Source organism: Leptosomus discolor, chromosome 11 (genome assembly GCF_034619465.1).
Source record: "Leptosomus discolor isolate bLepDis1 chromosome 11, bLepDis1.hap2, whole genome shotgun sequence".
In the NCBI taxonomy this organism is placed as follows: Eukaryota; Metazoa; Chordata; class Aves; order Leptosomiformes; family Leptosomidae; genus Leptosomus; species Leptosomus discolor.
Window position 1 is genome coordinate 3580266 of NC_141401.1, and position 19226 is coordinate 3599491.

Below are 19226 nucleotides of genomic sequence, written 5' to 3' on the forward strand. Positions count from 1 at the left end.
TGCCCACTCCAGTAAGAGAAGAGAAACGCAGCCTCCCACCTTAAAACCCACTGCTGGAGGAGACACGGGGCTCGCCGGGGTGCGCAGGGGACTGAGGCCGGGGCCGGGGCTCGGGGAGCAGCAGCCCCTGCGCTGCCGGGGCTGCCGATGAATGAGGCAGGCGGAGGCGAACGCGGCTCCCGCTTGCTCGGGCCCCGGCCAAACTCCTTGTAAGGAAAGCTGCCGCGCCGACGCCAGGCTGGACACGCTGCCCCGGCCACCCCGAGGACGGTCCCCCCCAGCAGGGCACACACACACCAGCCCCCCCACAAGCTCCCAGGGCTTTGGGCAGGGACCCCCGGCCCCAAAACCCTGCCATGCCTCTGCTTGGCGGCCACCTCGTCGCGTCCCTGGCACCTTGCCGTGTGCCGGCACCTCGTCGTGTCCCCAGCAAGCAAAAGGCTGGTGCTGCCCTCTTGGCTGAGGCCGGTGCACTCATTACACCTCCCGCAGGCAGGAGCAGCACCCAGAGCCGACGCTGCCTGCGCGGCCACCCTGCCCACCTCTTGCCTGGCTCCTTTTGGATGCATTTAAGCTGGCAGAGGCTTTGCAGAGGGGGAAAAAAAAGTCTTTTTCCACCCAAAAGGCGTGATTCCGAGGGGGAAAGGGGAGCACGGGGAGTACTCACCGCTGCCTGCTCCAAGCCATTTGCCGGCACCCAGCGGGCTCCGAGCCCGAGTAGGTGGTGGAGGCTGAAGTCAGCGTTGTCATGGCAATCGCAGCCATTTGGGATGGGGCTCAGCGCCTGGGACCACAGGATACGGCCCCTGGGCTGGCCCCGAGGGGTTTCTATGGGGGGGCCACAGCCGGGGCTGGGGGGGGGGCCGAAGGCGGCTCCGTGGCCATGCGGGGCTGCTGCGCCGTTGGGATTATTGCCCGTTAATGCAGGCAGGATATTTTTAAACCCTCCCAAAATAGTCTGGGAGTGTGGATGTCCCTGCAAACCCCGGGGATGGGGAGGATGGGGAGGACAGGGAAGATGGGGAGGATGGGGATCACTCCCCTGCGGGAAGCAGAGCCCCTCTAGGGACCCCCCAGCCCCCCTTTGGACACAGGTCAAGGATGCTTAAAAGCAATCGAGCTAAATGTGGTGTTTTAAGCTGGGTACCCAGAAGGATCAGTGATGGTAACAACAAGGGCAAAGCTCTTGCCTTCTCCCCTAAATGGAGATTTTTGGGGGGAACCTACTGGAGCCGTGGTCCTGGGGCAATGGCTTTGCTGTCACGGTGCCCCAGGGGCTCCTGGCTGCTGGGATGAGGTGCTAAGGAGGGAGGAAAACATGTACCTTTAACAGGGTGGGCTGCTCGGGTTAAATGATGCTCCAAACCCAAACACTGGCTGCAGGTGGTGATGGGGAGACTCGAGGAGCAGCTGCCCAGATGAGTCCTGGGCTGGCCCTCCTTGGCACCCTGCGGTGGAGGCAGGAGGGGATTTCTAGCCAGAAAGAGCTGTGAATAGCACACGAACGAGCGATGTGCCACGAATAACACTTCTCTTCGCTGTCAACCTCGACGTGAGTCGCAGACAGGGTGTCTTTGCCCGCAGCCAGGCATTACAAGGAGCAGGAGGGGCAAGCCCTGCAGCCAGAGGGGACCTTTTGGGCCAGAAGGGGTTGCTGCATTTCGTTTTCCTTGCCATGGGATCCCCAGATGAAGCACAGGCTGGTTTATGGCTCCTTGCACCCGGGATGGATGTTGCCCACGTCGCTCAACGCCTTCTCCCTGGGGAGGGTTGCAAAAGGAATGGCCCCGTAACGGTGTCTCCCTGCCTGCGGCCACATTCGGGGGCAGCAAAGCCCCTTTCTCACGGCCGGGCTGGACAGCACGGAGATTTGCTGACGTCGGTTGCCTCCCTGTGGTCATAAACCCCACTTTTTAAGGGAAAAAAACCCAATAGTGCAGCAACGTCGTGTTCCCAGCCGTGCAAACCTGTCGCCCTCCCTGGGGTGGGGACCGTCTCTTTAGGGCATCGCCAGGAGGATGCTGGAGAGTGGGGAGAGCAAAACCTGTCGGGCATCCTCCATGGGACCAGCATCCCCACTGTGACCCGGTGGTGCCGCTGGAGCCCTGCCTGTGTTTTGGGTGGGCAGCTGAGCCCGGCGGATGCCTCTGAAAGGCCCCGGTCACGAGCTCGGCTATCTTTAGCCGGCGGTATTTATGTTACAAGGCAGTGGCGTGGCGGCCGCCGGGCAGCGTAGGAAAGGCATCAAAGGGTGGTGGAGGCAGGAGGGGGCTGCGCCGGGACACCACATGGAGGAGCACTGGGTGCTGCCCCCCACCCCCCGAGAGCCGCTGAGCCCCCGGGCGAGGACGACTCCAGAGGAGGAAGGCTCCCGGGTAGGGCAGCTGGAGCGGGTACGTATCCGGGTGGAAGAGCAGTCGTTTTGGGTGGAGAAGACCCTGCTGGTGGAGAGCAGCGAGTACTTCCGTGCCCTCTTCCGCTCGGGCATGAGGGAGAGCACGCAGGAGGAGATCGGGCTGGGGGAGCTGAGCGCGGCCGGGTTCCTCGCCATGCTGCGGGTGCTGGCGGGCGAGAGGCCCATCCTCGGCAGCGAGGAGATCTTCCAGGCGGTTGAATGTGCCGCCTTCCTGCAGGTGAAGCCCTTGGCCAAGTACCTGATCCACTCCATCAACTCCGACAACTGCATCTTGCTCTATCAAGCCGCCGCCATATTCGGTCTCCTGGACCTCTTCCACTGCGCCGCACTCTACATCAGGGACAGCTACGCCGAGCTGGAGGAGTACCTGGACTGCCTCCCCGATGACCTGCTGGCCTACGTGGAGACCCTCCTGCCCAGCACCTTCGTGGCGGTAGGAGCCCACACGCCCACCTTCGAGTTCCTGGAGGACCTCTCCAGGACCATCTGCTACCTGGATGAGGAGACCAACACATGGAGGACCCTCTCCTGCCTGCCGCTGAGCGCCAGCACGTTCCTAGCCGGCATGGCAACCATGGATAACAAGATCTACATCGTGGGTGGTGTCCACGGGGCCAGCAAGCAGGTGGTGGAGAGCAGCTTCTGCTACGACGCCGATGCCAATGCCTGGAGTGAGTTCCCCAGCCCTCACCAGCTGCGCTACGATGTCAGGCTGGTGGGCCACGAGGGCTACCTCTACGCCATCGGTGGGGAATACGAGAAGATCTCACTGAAGTCTGTGGAGAGGTACGACGTGGCCTCCAGCACCTGGACGTTTGTCTCCGACCTGCCGCAGCCAAGCGCGGCAGCACCCTGCGCCCAAGCCATGGGGCAGATCTTCGTTTGCTTGTGGAAGCCGCTGGACACCACTGTCATCTACGAATACGAGACCCAGCAAGACGCGTGGCTTCCCATCACCGAGCTCAAACGGCACCAGAGCTACGGGCACTGCATGGTGGCCCACCGCGACAACCTCTACGTCATGCGCAACGGCCCCTCGGATGACTTCTTGCGCTGTGTCATCGACTGCTTCAACCTGACCTCGCGGCAGTGGACCGCCCTGCCTGGGCAGTTCCTGAACAGCAAAGGAGCCCTCTTCACCGCTGTCATCAAGGGTGACACCGTCTACACCGTCAACAAGATGCTGACGCTCCTCTACTCTGTGGAAGAAGAGACCTGGAGGTCCAAGAAGGAGCGGGCGGGCTTCCCACGCAGCGGGTCCCTGCAGACCTTCCTCCTGCGGCTGCCGAGGCGTGACCACAACATCGCGTCGTAGGTGACCCCCCGTCCCACGTCGGGATGCTCTCCTTGCACGTGGCCTTGGCTCTGCATCCGCCACTCGCCCGGCCTTCTCTCCGCCTCCATGGAGCTGTGCTCAGCTCTAGGGACGTGCCACGTTGGACCTCGGAGGGGACGCTAAACCCTGCCAGAGGGAAAGGGGCTGCAGGCAGCTGCTGCCTGCCTCTGCCTGCACTGCACGGGCTGTATGCAGAGTCCTACCAGACGTGCGCTCACGAGCCAACTGCGTGCAGGGCTTCGTGCCTTCTGCAGAGGACAGACACCAGAGAGATGCAAACGCGGGTTTTATTTATTCTGACCGCACTCTGGAGGTCTGCACATCCCACCTCCTCTCTGCTCCGATGGGAAATCGTTCATTATATCCCGGAATTAAAAGGAAACCTATAAAACCCGCTGTGTTTTTCATTACTTTTGGGTTTGTTTTTTTTTTTCTCCCCCCTTCTGAAGGAAAATACCTCCTAACGGGGATCCACGTCAAGGCTTGCTCCTACCCACTGAATGCTTTCTCAGCTGCAGCTCCGTTTCAGAGCCGTACGTGGGAGTGCGGTTCCCATGCAGCCCCACGCTCCCCGGGGAGATCTCCACGGCCACTCCCGGCCCCAGCAGGGTCCTGGGAGGAGAAGGGGAGATGGGGGGTGGGGGGGGGTGTGAAGGAAAGCATCTCCTGTGTACTGGAAGCTTAATGGACTGAGGGGTTTCTGGGACTCGGGAGCCCCCCATTACCCAGCTATCACCTCCTCCAGGCTTGTCCGCCAAGCCCCAGCACAGACTCAATGGGGCAGCAACTGATGGTGCTCATCGGCGGCTCCTTTGAGCCAAGACAGGGTCTTTTGAGGACATGGCAAACCTTGGAAACACAGAGGGTGCAAACAGGGAAGGAACAGAGAGAGCACCACCGTTGCGTGGCGATGCCAGCCTCACGGAGGTCTTCTCCACGAGCAGAGCTCCGTAAGCTGATGAGCCATTCTCATGAGGTACCACCCCCCGGGTACCAAACGTTGCTCGCTCTCAACACCAGCTCTGGGGATGGCCGGAGAACGCAGAGCTCCCCTCTGAGACCGCAGCGCTGCTGGCAGACCCGCGGGGACCAGGACAGCAGCAAACCCAAGGCTCAGCTGGTTCCATGGAGCAGGCTCCGGGCTGCCCGTGCCGTCCTGGCCGAGAGGGAGCGGAAGGGAATACCAGCCGGGATGCCTCAAATACCTCCGCTGCTGACCCTCGCCAAGTTCTCAGCGTTTTCAAAACAGTTCCCGCATTTGAGGAAAAAAAAAACACCCCGCAGGAGACAACCACAAACCAAAGCACACCAGAAAACCCCAGCTCGCATCCACGTCCGGACCGAAACCCGCTCGACGTGCCTCGTCCCCTTTTGCCCTCTGCCACCGGGCCAGGCCACCACCCCGCTGTCACCCCCGGGATGGGGCCTGCAGCCAGTGGAGGTGCAGGTCTGATGGTGGCCGGGGACACTGGTGGACCTCACCCCGCTCTACGGGGTGCTGCAGCACCAGCTGAGCGGCGTCACAATCCTCGGGCGGACCGTCAGCAGAAAGCCCATCAAGTCAAATCCTCGTTCCCTTCTAGACGAAGCCAATTAACATTTCACGCTGTCTTCTCCTAACTGAAAGCAGCACACGGAAGCACGCCGCTTTAAAGCCATTTTAAGTTGAACAAACAGCTTAAACCCTCCATTAAAAGAAAGTTAAAATAGTTCTGTTACTAAAATATTTATGACGGGCTCCTGTGGCTAACCCGGGACAGCTGAACTTGGCAGGCTCTCCCCTTCCCTCCAGCTCCGACACCACCAAGCGGTAGAACCTCTCCTCCCACCTTCACAAGCTGGGTTTTTTTCTGACAGTTCAGGGTTTTACAAAGGTATTTGCCGACAAAATGCAGAACGTTTTAAGATTTTCAAGGTAGCACCTGGGGGAAAGAGCGGGTCTGGGCAGGCACTGTGGCGTATGGCATGGATGCTCCCGAAAGAGGAGTGATTTGTTGCATCCATCAATCCAGACCATGACACAGAAAGTAACACAAGATCATTTTAGGCACCCAGGGAGGAAAAAACATACACTTCTTACCTCAGCAAGCAGAGGGGGAAAAACTGATGAGCCAGGACCAAGCGAATCTCTAAGGAGAGCGAGAGGCTGCTCAGCCTTTGCACAGTGAGTGGGCACGACGCTGCGAATGGGCTTCGCTCCACCAGAATTCAGCCCTCGACGTTACGCATTACTGGCACCGGCACAGCACCGTTATCTTCCCCTTTCAATCTTCGTGGTGTTCACCCCGCCAAAGATTACAGTTCGAGGCGAAGGGATCTATCTAATCACAGTTTAACCTTTTGCAAGTTTCTTTTTTTAAGGTGACATCATCTTGGCAAGGATGAACGTAACAAAAAGCTGTCCGTAGAACGGACTTGCCTTATAAGGGCTGCATCAAAAATAAAAGCTTGTGTAACTGAGGGAAAGCCGGACGAAAAACAGAGCTGGGAGCTCCAAGAAGAGCCTGTGAGCTCCCCACGAATATCTGCCTTGGCCATACAAGGTGCCACGTTCTCCTTCTCGATGCCATTAAAGAAGAGCAGGTGTAAAGCATCCTTGGGTACAGACGGGTCACGTCCCCCAAAACCCGGATGCCAAGTTTCCTTGTTGCATCCAGGCTAGGATGAAGGCAGCCACGGAGGGCTGTACCCTCCTGCTGGTGTTTGCCACCTCCCTAGAGGTCCAGGGAGAAGGAACACGGTGTGTTCTAACTCGATGGCTGTATGTTGGGCTGGGAGATCGTTTGGGAGGATACAGTGGAAAAATGGTACTAACGCCACTAATGAAGGATTTTTCTCTGCTGGGTTGTGCCAGCTGGCATTTTCACAGGAAAAAGACACAAATACATTTCAGAAGAACCCCTCCGACCGTCTTTACTCAAAGAAATTACATCTGTATCTAATTCACAGGAAAATAATACACTTTTATGCAAAAACACTGTCCACCGTCCCACTGCCAAGCCAAGAGACGCATCCCGTGAGGTGATCTGAATCTCCCATTCTCTATCCTTCAGTTACACAAAAAAATTCTCCCGGGCATCCAGATTTTCCTGATCCTGACATTCATGCTTAACTTAATTTGGAGCCACCGTCTCCACAGTTTAGGGGGGCATCTCCTGAACTTTCCTGATTTGGGCAGAGCACGAGCGCCGTTGCCCGTCTCTCTGTTCTGATTTCATGAAATTCCCTGAGCACAAACCCTTGCATAAGCCATTTTTCATTGCGCTAGATAAACTTCATGCATTTCTAGAGCAAGGGCACCCTGTTTTCTTTCCTTACCTTCATTGAATTGTGTATTTTTCTCAAGTTTCTGGTTTAAAAGGAGAAGCTAATGTGATCGTACTGGATTTCAATTACAATATGCAACCATGACTAAGTCAGCTGAGACCCCTCCCAAGCAAGGACCAACAAATGTTTCTGCAGGAGCCTTCAGTTTTCATGAAAACAATCTCTTCTGCTGATTTATATACCCGCATTTGACCGTAGTTGAAACCACAACACCCATCACCCCAGGTGGAGGGAGAAAACTGTGGGTTGGGTTTTGCAAAATCTAAAGCCGGAGGCGGTTTGGACCTTATTGGATCTGATCTAAACAGCCGAGATGATCGAGGGCGACGTGTGGGTGACGAGACAAACGCTCCTGCTGTAAAGCCTGTGCCTTGGTACAGTGACAAAACACGCTGACGATGGGTGTCCCCGAAATGAGACGCGACACCCACGCTGGGTGAGCCGTGCAGTTCGGGGTGGGGACGGCGCAGCAGAAGGGTAAGCGCGTGCCGAGCCACCCCAGTCCTTCGGTGGGGTGGTCTGGAAAGGGGAGGCTTGTGACTGGGGTCCAGGATGCTGCTCACTGGGCTTTCATCACGAGCTCTTCCAGCGCCTTCTCCCTCTGATTCCCACAAAGCAAAAGAACTTCTTTGATTTCATTTTGCTGGAAACCCATATCGTTAAACTGAGCTAACAAATGCAAGAATTCAGCTGCCTGCAGGAAGAAGGGAGAGAGAGGAGTGATGTTACCACAGGGTTTTAAGGATGGATTGATCGTAGAGTTGCGGCAGAAACAGCATCGGGTGACGAGGCTGCAGCCAGATGACCTGGCCGGGTTGTATTACCGCTGAAGGGCACTCCGACAGCAGAGCAAGGGCACACATACCGCTGCCAGCGTTTAAAAGTGTCCCTTTACATCAGCTTTTTAAATAAGAAATATTTAATAAAGTCAGCCTCCAGCTTCACTTACTCCTTATAAAGTTTAATCTGAATTCCACGCAAGTGTTGGCCTGCGTGATAAAGAGACCGGGGAAAGGCAGTGAGTGCAAGCTGGAATTAATTTGTCCTGCTTCCCCCCTTGCTCACGCTGGGCCCCAGCACCACGACATCTCCCGGAGCTGCGTCCTCAATAAATAACCCCCTGCCTGACACTGAGACCCGGGCACCCTCCCGCTGCCGCAGCCCGAAGGAGCGGTGAGCCGGCAATCCTGCGGGCTGCCGGCATCGCGCCAAACGCCACCAGCCCAAATCTCAAGCAGTTCTATCCCCCCAGGCTCTTCGTTACCCCCCGGGGGAGACCGATGACGGAGACCAGCGCCCAGTGTGCCACCGTGGTTCTTCTCCCTGGGGCGTGAATGCGAAGGGGGAGGCGGGAGGGAGGCAGCGAGCGTGGGTGCCGGTGGGCTCGGGGTGGGGGATTCCCCACGCAGGGGCTGAGCGAGCATCATGCTTGCACGGTGGGGTGAGCGGAGGGACGGAGAAGAGCGATGGAGCGGGTGTCCTTCCTGGGGGGTCCTCACGGTGACGCTACCCCGGGGTCTGCCGTGAGCACGGGGGGCGGCAGAGGAGGAGGGGAGCTGGAAAAGCGAGCCCGGAGGATGCGGCACAAAGGGGTGGGTTGTGCCGCCCCGCTCTGACCTTCTTCTCCGAGTACTGGAACATTTCCATGGCCTCCTCCACCTGCCCTTCCTCATAGCCCTGCTTCAGCAGCCGGTCGCAGGCACCCAGGTAGCTCAGGAACTGCAGGAGAAGACAATCGTGGTTAATCCAACCTCACAGACACAGGCAGTGGGTGCATTTAGGAGCCCACCAGGGACACACTCATGGGGAGGCCCTGGGCCACCACCATCCTGCTGGTTTCCGTCTGATGCTCAGCCAGGGTGGGCGGTCTGTCTGTCAGCAGGACTCCCACCAGGAGAAGACAACATCTTGGTCCCCACCGCTCTCCCAGGGTGGGAACAGGAACAAGGCGGAGGGAGGACGAGGAGCAAAGCAAACATCTGAACCGTCTGAGATACAAAGCGACGGCCTCCAGGTTGGGGGGTGAAGCAGAGCCTGTCCCAGTGAGATGTCTACCCTTGGCCGACCTGGCACCCCTTTGATGCGCCGGGGTTCGGGCGCCCGTGGGTTTGCTCCAGGGTCTGAGCACAAAATCCACCCCAGGGGAGACCCATGTGCTGTCATTACTGAAAGTAAACAGTTATTTTTGGCTTTCCTCGTTGTTCTTGGAGTGCTGACAGCACTATTCCCAGCGGTATCTTTTAAATACCACGAGAATCATTCACTGTCCAAAAACATATGGAACAGACAATAATAAACGAGCTATACAATAGCAGGGAGAACAAAAACATCCCGCGGGTCACCCCAAAGCCGTGTCATCTTCATCCAAGGAGAAGCTGATTCATATCTCCCCACATCCACCAATGCACAGACCTCCACCCTCCCCAGCACCGCCGTAGCCAAGGAGAAGGGTTCAGTAAAAGACCACAGAACACACGAAAAAGCCAAACAAGTCCCTCAAACGTTGAGTTGATGTAGTTTGGCTAAACAGCAGAGTAAGGACTTCAAGAAATATCAGCCTTAAGGAGCAGCTTATTAACTGTAAAATGAGGTAGTCACTCGTCATCGGCATTCGCAACCTGTTTTTATTTTCCTCGTTACCTTACTAACTACAAACCCCAGATCATTGCTGTATTTTCTTGCCCTGTTGCAGCAGGGACAGCCTCTCACCACGCTCACAGCCGAACACAGACAGTCCTGGCAGCCTGTTCAAGCCCAGCATGAAATCAGTGCCTTTGTCAACTCCATGATTTTTATCATTAAAAAAATAATATACATATATATCCTCAAGACTAAACAAAAACAGGTTTTTAAATACTATGACCTGCTGACCCTCTGGGTCCAGAACAGGCTCCACTGCTCACTGGGGAGGAGGAAAAAGTGCCACTGCTCTCTTGAAGCTCCTTCTCCCCCTGTAGCTCTCAAGGATGCTTCTTACAACACTTATACGTGAAGTTCCTCCAGCGCAGGCACCCCTGGAAAGCTCAGCTTTACACGACCAACCCGATAACCTCGTCACAAACTGCTCATGAGGGAAGAGACCTCCAGGCTCCGGTAGGTCAGTAACCTGCTGATTAGTTTCTTCCCTCATTTGCTGCTACTTGAAGTTACGTGCAGCAATGCAGCTTTTCACATCAAAGACGTGCACGTGCAGTGACAGAAGGACATCCCTCCTCTGGTGGGTTTTATCTTCCACGTCCCTGTACCACTCTGGCTGATGCCCATCGGAAAGGCTCGTCCCCACTTCAGGTGCTCCAACAACTGGCTGCTTAAGGAGAGCAAAGCCCCACCACCAACCATTCCACCGACCCAGCTGGACCATGGGCTAATAAGCTGAAAAAGCCACGAGCAAACACCACTGAAGACCCAAATGCTGATTTCATCGTGGAGGAACAGGGTAAACGTCACCCCAGTCTTGCAGCAGGGTTCAAGCCAGGGACACGCAAACACGGTGGGCACCACCCCTCGGGTGCTGAGCCTCCAGGGACAGAGGCGCTCCAGGGGGGGACAGGGAGACCCCAGCCAGCACCATGGCAGAGCGCCCTGCTCAACTCATGGCCACAAACGCCACCCCTGAGAACGCAACTTCTACAAGCGTTGGAGAGGCTCGAGGAGCCACCGCCGGTGGGAATGGCTGATGCAAGGCTTGTAGGAAGCCCTGAAGATCTAGATTGTTGCTTGGGGTAAGACAGCGAGCTCTTCTGGAGGAGGAAAGGGGCAGGAGCACCTTATGGAAGCACAGCTGAGCATGTATTTCGCTGTGTTATTGACTTCACAAAAGTCCAGCAGTCCATAGGAAGAGGTTCCCCATCCGTGGGACGGCCAGGAGGTGACTGGTACGGGGGGCCGTGTCCCACGGTCAACGCCCCGCTCTGAACCCAGTGCTTACAGCGATCTGGGGAGATGACGCTGACCCTCTGTAGCCACCTGTCACATCTCAGCTCACGGGTACATTGAGAGCACCAGGGATCAACGATGCATTTTGGATTGATCGATGATCATTGACACAAATGCAATGATGTATTTTGGTTTAGCCCTTGGCCACGGCACCCTAGATAACGAACCTCTGGTGCACTGGGGCAACTAACCCTGCTCGAGCCTGGTACAGAGGCTCTTCCACCAAAACTGAGAAGGCCTTGCCTCCTGAAGGCAGCAGACTTGCCTTCTCCACCAGAGTGGGCTCTGCCAGTTTGACTCGACACTGCAAAGAAATAAAAGCCATTTTTTGGCTACCATCTGGTACCACAATCAATCTTCACGGATGAAGCTGTCGTTGTCACACACTGAAATCCCACGTGGCACCAGCACACAATGACGAGCGCCCACAGCGCTTGTTTTTAACTTGAGTTGAAACGTATTTTCCAGGAAGCTTTAGCCTAATTTGGTAATTTTGTACTTGTAAGAGACGCATGAAGGGCCAGGCTTTATGTTTTATCTTGACTGTATTGGGCATAAATGGGCAAGATGGGAGCTGCTGGTGAAGAAGGCACAGGATATAAGGCAGACCTTGTATTTCGGTGCATTAATCCCTTCTCCAAGGGAACAGCAGTCCCGGCGTTTATACAGAAGGGATCAGACTGTACCCAGTTCCATCCTTCATAAGCTGCTCCTCCACACTGAGACAGCAGTTGCTACAAGACACCCCTGCATGCAAACACCGTGGGCTGGGCTCTGCCCATCTCCCTCTGCCTAGATGAAACCTTTATGAATTGAAGAAATCAAGCTTCCCTTCCCACCTCGGCTTGCAGCGACGCTCGCCTGAAACACCAGCGAGGGGCTGGGGAGGCTGGTCCAGCCGGGGGTGACTCAGGAAGGAGCCAGAAGCTGCGGGATGACTCAGCCTCATAGCAGCTTCGTGCACCCACACCAGACGGGTAAGAGCCGGCCCACGCAGCACAGGCTGCTCCCCGGGAAGGAGACTGGAACCCCACAGCGGCTACTTGGTGCCGTGCCTGCTCACACCCCTGCCCGGGGGTCTGCTCCTGCTCCCTGGCACGACAGCCCGGGGGACATCCCTCCTGCTAAGCTGTGATAAAGCCTCTTTGCTCTCTGCAAGAGCTACTTGGATAATTTAGCCCTATAAACCCTCCATTGGGATGGGCAGGTCCAGCCCCAAGCTTGCCGAGGGGGTCAGGGCCAGCAGCATTCCTCGTGGCACGGATGCTCTGAGCCCACCTGGATCATGACGCGTTTGTCTGGACAAGCAGAGACCTTGGGAATCAGGATGCAGCACAGCGGGCTGTGATGTACTCAGATACCACAGGTAGGAAGAGGTTGTATGTTAATTATTCTCAATAAATTCCAGGTTATTACAGAGGGTTCCTCAGGAAAAGAGCTCTGCGACCCAGCCACAACGCTTGCATGGACTCCCTGGTTGCTCCAGCACGAGGAACGTGTGTTTTGGAGAGAGCCCAGACAAATCCCCGAGGTATTCGTACAATCCCGCTCTGACAGGATGAGCCATGGCAATAATCACATGAATCTAACAGCTGGGAAAAAATGATGTGCAAAAAGTTTCCATATACGGGGGCAAAATTTGTACTTCAGAAGGACACCATGCTCCATACAACCGATCGCACAGATAACGTTACCCGGCCGTTATTACTTGCTGAAAAGCTGAGGGCGACTCACTGCTATTTCATTACAGCAAAAGCACAAACGTGTGACCTCATGGAAAACCCTGTCAACTGAAGTCTGATACCAAAGTGGGAAACCCAAGGCCATCAGAAGCCCACCCCGCGCAAGACAGCCATCTTTTTCTCCACGAAAATCCAGTTTTTCTTTACCAAAAGCACCGTGCCAGCTCCACCAACCTGACTTAAGCTTTGCCTTCCAGTCTTCTGAAGGGTGAGGATGGCTTTGCGGGTGGGGTAGCCCAAGGCTATCACGGGCTCGATGAGGTCTCGCTCCTCTTGGCTCAGCGCCGAGAGCAGGTCAGCCGCCGAGTCCGGCTGGGATCTGTGGGAACTGAGAGGCCGCGCAGGCGCGGAGGCAGGGGGGAGGCAGGCGTAGGGGCTGAGGGACTGCAAGAAAAGAAACAGCAGTTGGTCTTCGTGCTCCAGCTCCTGAAGCGATGCTAAACAACCCAGCCTGGAGCGATGCTTTCGAACGCCCGGCAGCTACCTTGCTCTCTCCAGAAAAGGAAAACTCCCATAGATGGAACAAACCCCCTTGGGCATCAAAGGAGACCGGACTTAATTAAATCCAGGCTCAGCTATAGATACAGATCAGAGAAAACAGGAGGGTTCACGGGGCAAAGTGAGCAAAAGCAGCTCCCTTTCCCTGGGAATCCTGGCCGTGCCTCCAGCAGTGAATGCCACGCTTGTCCTTGACCGGCCGAGCAAGAGGCAGCGCTGCCCACGGAGAGGCGATGCAGCAGCCCGGGCAGGAGGCTGCTCTCCTGGTGCCCCATTTACGCCCGTGAGGTTTATCAGGTGAATTTAGGTTTCCTTGCCCATGCATGCACTTGCCTGGGGTTGAGGGTTTAGCACTCAGCACGAGTGTAACAGCAGCCAGGCAGGGTGGGTGATGTACAAATACACACGAGCATTTAATCTTTCCTTAATTACCCTATATCCAATGCAACAACCTATAAACAACCCAGCCTTTCATGGCTTGAAATGCAGGTTTTCAGCAATTCATCTCCTAAATCTCTCAAGTAGCTGGATGAGGTGTGATTGCTTCAAAAACACGGCGCAATTCAGATTTAAGGTGATGGACGGCAATATTTACTCCATCACTTCGTATCACTGTCTCTATCATTAAACAATTTGTATTTCTAGTAGGACTATGACATCTCAAGTTTCCTACTTTTAAGAAAAGACAGACAGACATGGCCACAGGGAAGGAAACCAATATTGCAAGAGGAGTCAGTTGATGTGGCCTTTTCCAGCTATGAAACAGGGTGAAGGAGGGCAGTGAGCATGGGGACAGGTAGGGAGACCCACGGTGGAGGGGACGCAGAAACAGCCTGGTTTTGTCTCCGTTCAAGCCCTGGCTTCTCATCTGGGGCTGCCAGGGGGAGCAGCTGTGGTGACTATAAGGGTCATTTCCCCATAAACCTCATTTATATCTGCTTGAGGGAGCAAATGGAGCAGAAAGAGGGAAAAACCCCTTTTTTCACTTGTTTTTTTAAGTGTTTCAATTGAAAAATCAAGTAAGATGCCTTGCTGGTTGGGAAAAACAGAGATGTTTTGGTTAGGACAGAGCAAGTAAACGTCCTCCCACAAAGCTTGTCTTTAAACCCCAGAAAAAAAAAAAACAACCTTTCCTTCACTTCTTACAAAAACTCGCCAGCAATTTCTCATGGGTTCGGTGTTCCCAAAGCCCCACTTTGGTTCCGTTTCGCTGGCCAGACCCCAGCAAACGGCACCGCTCCGACACCCCTCCACCTCCCTCCTGCCTCTGCAACGAGCAAAGGGCTACCAGAGGAAAACACCTCACCGGCACCGTGGGCTTATGCCGTTTGATCGGGGGGATCGGCGCCGCCGTGGCTGGAGGAGCCGGCACCAAGGTCCCCAGGCGGGACACGTCCGGCGCTGGCCCGTACTTGACGCTGCGGCCGGTGTGGGGGCGCGGGGGGAGCGGCTGCGGCACCGGGAGCGCTCTGCTCTCCGAAGCGGCTCTGTTCAAGGGATGCACCAAAGCAGCCAGCTTCCTCCTGGCCGCTTCCAGCTCGTTCTTCATGTTGTTAAATAGCACCATGGATCTTCTCTGCTTGCTCAGGTCCGGGCTGGCTGGGTTGGGGCCACCGTTCTCCGAGGGCTCCAGCAAACCGGGCGATGTCTTTGGTCGGGTCAGGTAAAAGCTGGGATGCTGAGCCACACCTCTCCCACTGTTTCTCCTCCTGGAAACCTTTTCATCCTTGTCGTTCTCTTCCCAGGACGTCGAGGAGTACTCGTCATCCTCCGAGTACTCGTCGTCCTCCGAGTGCCAGGTCTCGCTCTCGGTGTCGGACGAGGCTCCTCTGCCCTTGGCGTGCCCGTAGCCGCCGTCGGCGGCGCTCAGGCTGACGCAGCGCCGCACCGCCCCGTCCCGCGCTCTCCCCCCGCAGCTGTCGGCGGGGTCCACCAGCAGCAGCCAGCACGGCGGAGCAGTGGGGACGACTTCGGAGGTGACCCGCTGCCGGGAGGTTTGCTGCTGAGAGGCCACCTCGACCCAGTAAAGCACTTTTCTTTCCAGCGAGAAGTCGTGCTGCGGAAGAGCGAGAAGCAGCTGGTGAGGGCACCCGAAACCAGACCACGGAGCAAACCACGTGCTTCACGAGGGCACCTTAAGGGCTGCGTCCTTCCCCTGTTGGCTCCCATTTCCCCAAGCATCAGGGCTGGCTGTGGGCATGAGGGCTGTAGGATCAGGCACTGCCTCATCCCTACAGGGAATACCCAAATTTATACTTGGAAAAAACCCCTGGCTATGAAGTGACTACGATTTGGAGCTGTATCTACAATTTTTTGACAGGTGTTTTATGCTCAGAGGTGGTTTTGCGTCAGTTTGGCTGCTGTGGAAGGGGACAAGCACCCGTTAGTGGCATCTGGCAGAGCCACCTTGAGCACGGGGCCTCGGGAGCCACCAAGGGGGGAGATGCCACCTTGGGCAGAGGCAGGACCAGGCGCGGGAGTCTCCGGTGGCGCCTGGGGCTCGGCGAGTCCCAGAACAGAGTCGTCATTTCCACGTAGTCCGGCTTAAAATACAAGTGTGTTTGAGACTGAAATCTGAGGGTTTTCCTGGAACAAACAAGCCTTGCCCGTCCCAGAGCTCTCCAAACAAGGTTTTCTCCAGACGGGCAGGCAAGTACATTCACAGCCCAGGAATGCTGTTTTTACTGCTCCCTTGTCAGCCGTGGACCTAAACCAGCCTCCCCGAGGAAAACACCACCACGTGCTTCAACAGGGATCAGCCCAGACCACCAGGGCAATCGCTCGGCCTTGGTGGGGAGCACCGATGGGAATAAACCCTGGGCTGGGGGTTTCTTGGGACAGGACAGGGTGCTGGACCACCTCAGCTGGTCCACAGGGATGCAGACCATCACCTGCCTTTACAGGGGTGGCAAAAAATGTGGCAATTAAAGCTTCCTTAGGAGAAATTGCTTAAAATGAACAACACGGTGACTCTTCGTGTTAAACAGGTCCTGTGGATTTGGGATGTGTCGTTTTAGGGGGGGAGGGATGAGCAAGGCTGAGCTAGCGAAAAGCCAGATGTGGGGGTTTACCGCTGGTTCACCCATCACCAGGAGCGAGCAGAGGCTGTTTGGGATTGCCCAGATCACCATCCCCCCGTGAAATGCCCTGACCCCATCTCCGGGTGAGACTACTCAAGGCTAAACACGCAAAGTATTCCTGAAACTGTCTGGAGCTGCGCTAGTGCTACCCCTAAGCCCGGAGAGCCAGCTCCGTGCCTTCCAGAGCGCAGACGGCTCCCTCGAATCGCTGTGCTGGGGCTTAAAATTGGTGACAAAGCTGTTACAGCAACAGGTGGAGATTCGAAAGCAATTTAGGACTGAGCAATGTGGAAGATCACAAAGAACCACAGGATATTTTTTTATATATATATATACACACACACACACACTTATTTTTTATATACATATATATATATATATGTTGCAAGCACAGGTAGTGTTGCCTGCTTACATCTCTGTTAGATTTATTAACAAATATTGCTAATAAATGAGATGGTGATGACTCCAGAGTAGAAAGCAATCCCGGAGCAGAGCCTGAAGCTCACTCTCCTATCCCAGAAAGACCCAACCCGCCTGCCTGAATGGGATTAAACAAACCCAACCCCAAACCTACCCCTTCCTCGCCCCCACCCTCCACAAATCATCCTCACCTCCTCCCACTCCTGCAAACCAGCCAATTAAGAGGTGATCAGTTCCGAGGTTTCCCTTCCCTTCTTTCCCAAGAAAAGCCAAACACCGCTGACAGCCCTTGGAGCACCCCCCAGAAGCGAATCCGGGCGCGGGCGGTGGCGACTCACCACGGTGCTCACGAGGATGTCGGCGCAGTCGGGCAGCTCGATGGCCGGGGCGGTGATTAAAGCCTTTTCTCCCCCTGAGTCCCCGTCAAGGCTCCTGGCCGTCCGGAAGGGAACTTCATCCAGGTAGCTCATCGCTGCTGCCTGATTTCTTGCTGCTGGAGGAAGGGACGAAATGAAACTGTAAAAGGCAGGGCTGGCAACTTTTAAGTTGGGTGGAAGGAGAGAAAGAGGAGTTATTTCAAGGGACGCAGCCCTTAGGGATGCTGCCAGCCGAGTAAAAACCACTGTGTGCAATGCCCAGATTTCAAAATCTTAATTCCTGATACTGGGAAGATTTGTCTGAACCAACCTTTGCTATTCTGAGCTTGAGCCAGCAGGACCTGACCAAGCTTACAGCTTCCTTTGGCAGAGATCCTGAGAGTTTTTCTCCTCCGTTTCCACCTCTGTGCATGCCTTGCTGCTTCCCATCCTTCCTCCTGCCTCTCCCTCCGCTGCCCATCGCATGCTCCCTTTCCCAAACTGGGGAGACTGAGCAATTTTTCCAGTTACAGAGGCAGACACCGCAGCCAAGGAGGACACCTCGCAGGTCTCCCCTCTCTCTGCGTGACCCGAGAGCCCCCAGAGGTGCTCAGAGGTGACGGAGCTCGTGCGTGTGGCCACGTGCTGCTGAGCCATCACACGGAGCAGCCCGGGGGAGCCGGGGCAAGGGCATCCCCTCCAGCGCTGCAGCAGCTCACCGAGAGCCAGACAAGGAGGCTGGTGCATCAGCCAAGCTTCAGGGTTAGACGGATGTCGAACGAGCCATTTTAAGCCAGATTAGTTTTAAGAACCATCCTTTCATTTAAAATGAGGTGATGTTTTTGAGATCGGGAATAGCAGGGGGGAAAAGAAAAATTTCTGATGAACTGGGAATGGTGGTATGGAAAATATTCCTGCAACAGCGTAGCCATCAGCTCTGTATAAACGTCTCAATTTAGGAAAAAGCCACTACTTGCTGCGTGAAGCCTCGAGTCCCCAGCTTCCCAGCGATGGCAGCGTGCAAAATAATCTCCTTTATATACTGTCAGCTGGCAAGAGCTGATGCTGGTCGGTCTTCCACCGCATTCTGGTACCTGCAGCCCATGCCTGTTCATCCCAAAGTCCTCAGCAGTCATCCTCAAGACAAACAGTAAATACTCGGTGTGACACCCCTAATTTTTTCCCTTTAAAAAGCAATGGCTTCTATGACAACGAGGAGAAACACTCCGCACACGCAAAAAAGAAGCAGATGAAAGAAAAAGTTGCCTGTTCCATGCAAAAATTAGGGTCTATGATGGGAAATGGCACTCAAGGTGGTTTCTTATGTCAGCAAAGGACTGACAGACTGCTTCCAGGCCACAAACGAAGAGCGACACGCACAACTGCTCGGTTCAACGCAGTTGCTCTGATCTACAAGAGCTGTCGCTCACCTGCTTGCACCAGGAGCCTCTAATACCCGGGGCTGTCGCGCAGGCAGAGCCACTAACCAGCTCCGTGGCTCCCGCACGTGTCCTGCTGCTCACACGCCACCCAGGCAACGTGGGGGGAGCCTGCACGGAGCCAAGCCATCTGCTCCCCAGCCTAAGAGGGCTCAGCCTCGGTTACAATCCACGTCAGTGCCGACACAGACAACGCACGAGAGCGTCTGGAGGTGAAGCCACCTTCCCCCAGCTTCCTCCAACTCCTCCGCGCGGCCACGCCGCCCCTGCCTGCGGGAGGGCCGGACCCTCCCCGCAGCTTACGCCCTAAATCAGCTCTTCCCGAAAGCGGAGCGGTACGAGGTGCACAGGAAAGGAGCGTCTTGTCGTCCGTCACCTAGAAAGGCTTTATTTGGCTTTAAATGCCACTTTAAGGGATGGAGGTGGGTAGTGAAGCCACGACGAAGAAAATACAGAGAGATTATGGTACCGTATCTCACTTTATTTCACTGCATAAATACATAAATCTGCTGAGAAAGGCTCCCACCAGTGTTCATTCCCAAAACCACCAGAAAAAAAGCAGCACGTTGGGGTGAGGAGCGATGACAACGAAACCGCTACCAGACAAGGGTAAAAGAGGGTCAGTCGTAAACACCAACTTACACCAGAAAGCAACTCCTACAAGGATTCTGACCTC

General features: G+C 55.6%; 2 protein-coding genes across 2 annotated transcripts; one reads left to right on the plus strand and one right to left on the minus strand.

Moving 5' to 3' along the window:
* Positions 1-2288: 2288 nt before the first annotated feature.
* KBTBD13 (kelch repeat and BTB domain containing 13) lies at positions 2289-3731 on the plus strand. Its single transcript, XM_009957891.2, has one exon. It carries the CDS (start codon positions 2289-2291, stop codon positions 3729-3731), a length of 1443 nt encoding a protein of 480 aa, XP_009956193.2.
* Positions 3732-7602: 3871 nt separating this feature from the next.
* UBAP1L (ubiquitin associated protein 1 like) lies at positions 7603-17225 on the minus strand. The gene is made up of 5 exons (XM_086471736.1): positions 17094-17225; positions 14562-15311; positions 12932-13141; positions 8697-8798; positions 7603-7773 (listed from the first exon to the last, which is right to left on the minus strand). The coding sequence occupies exons 1-5, from the start codon at positions 17223-17225 to the stop codon at positions 7639-7641; spliced, it is 1329 nt and encodes a 442-aa protein (XP_086327862.1). The 3' UTR covers positions 7603-7638.
* Between the last annotated feature and the right edge of the window lie 2001 nt (positions 17226-19226).

Excerpts from the sequence above, each read along its gene's own strand:
- KBTBD13 (XM_009957891.2), top strand. The coding sequence starts at position 2,289 with ATGGAGGAGCACTGGGTGCTGCCCCCCACCCCCCGAGAGCCGCTGAGC.
- UBAP1L (XM_086471736.1), bottom strand. The coding sequence starts at position 17,225 with ATGAGCTACCTGGATGAAGTTCCCTTCCGGACGGCCAGGAGCCTTGAC. Across the intron at positions 15,312-17,093 it reads ACATCCTCGTGAGCACCGTG|CACGACTTCTCGCTGGAAAG; the intron begins GTGAGTCGCCAC and ends GCTCTTCCGCAG. Across the intron at positions 8,799-12,931 it reads GAAGGCAAAGCTTAAGTCAG|TTCCTGAGCTACCTGGGTGC; the intron begins GTTGGTGGAGCT and ends CTTCTCCTGCAG.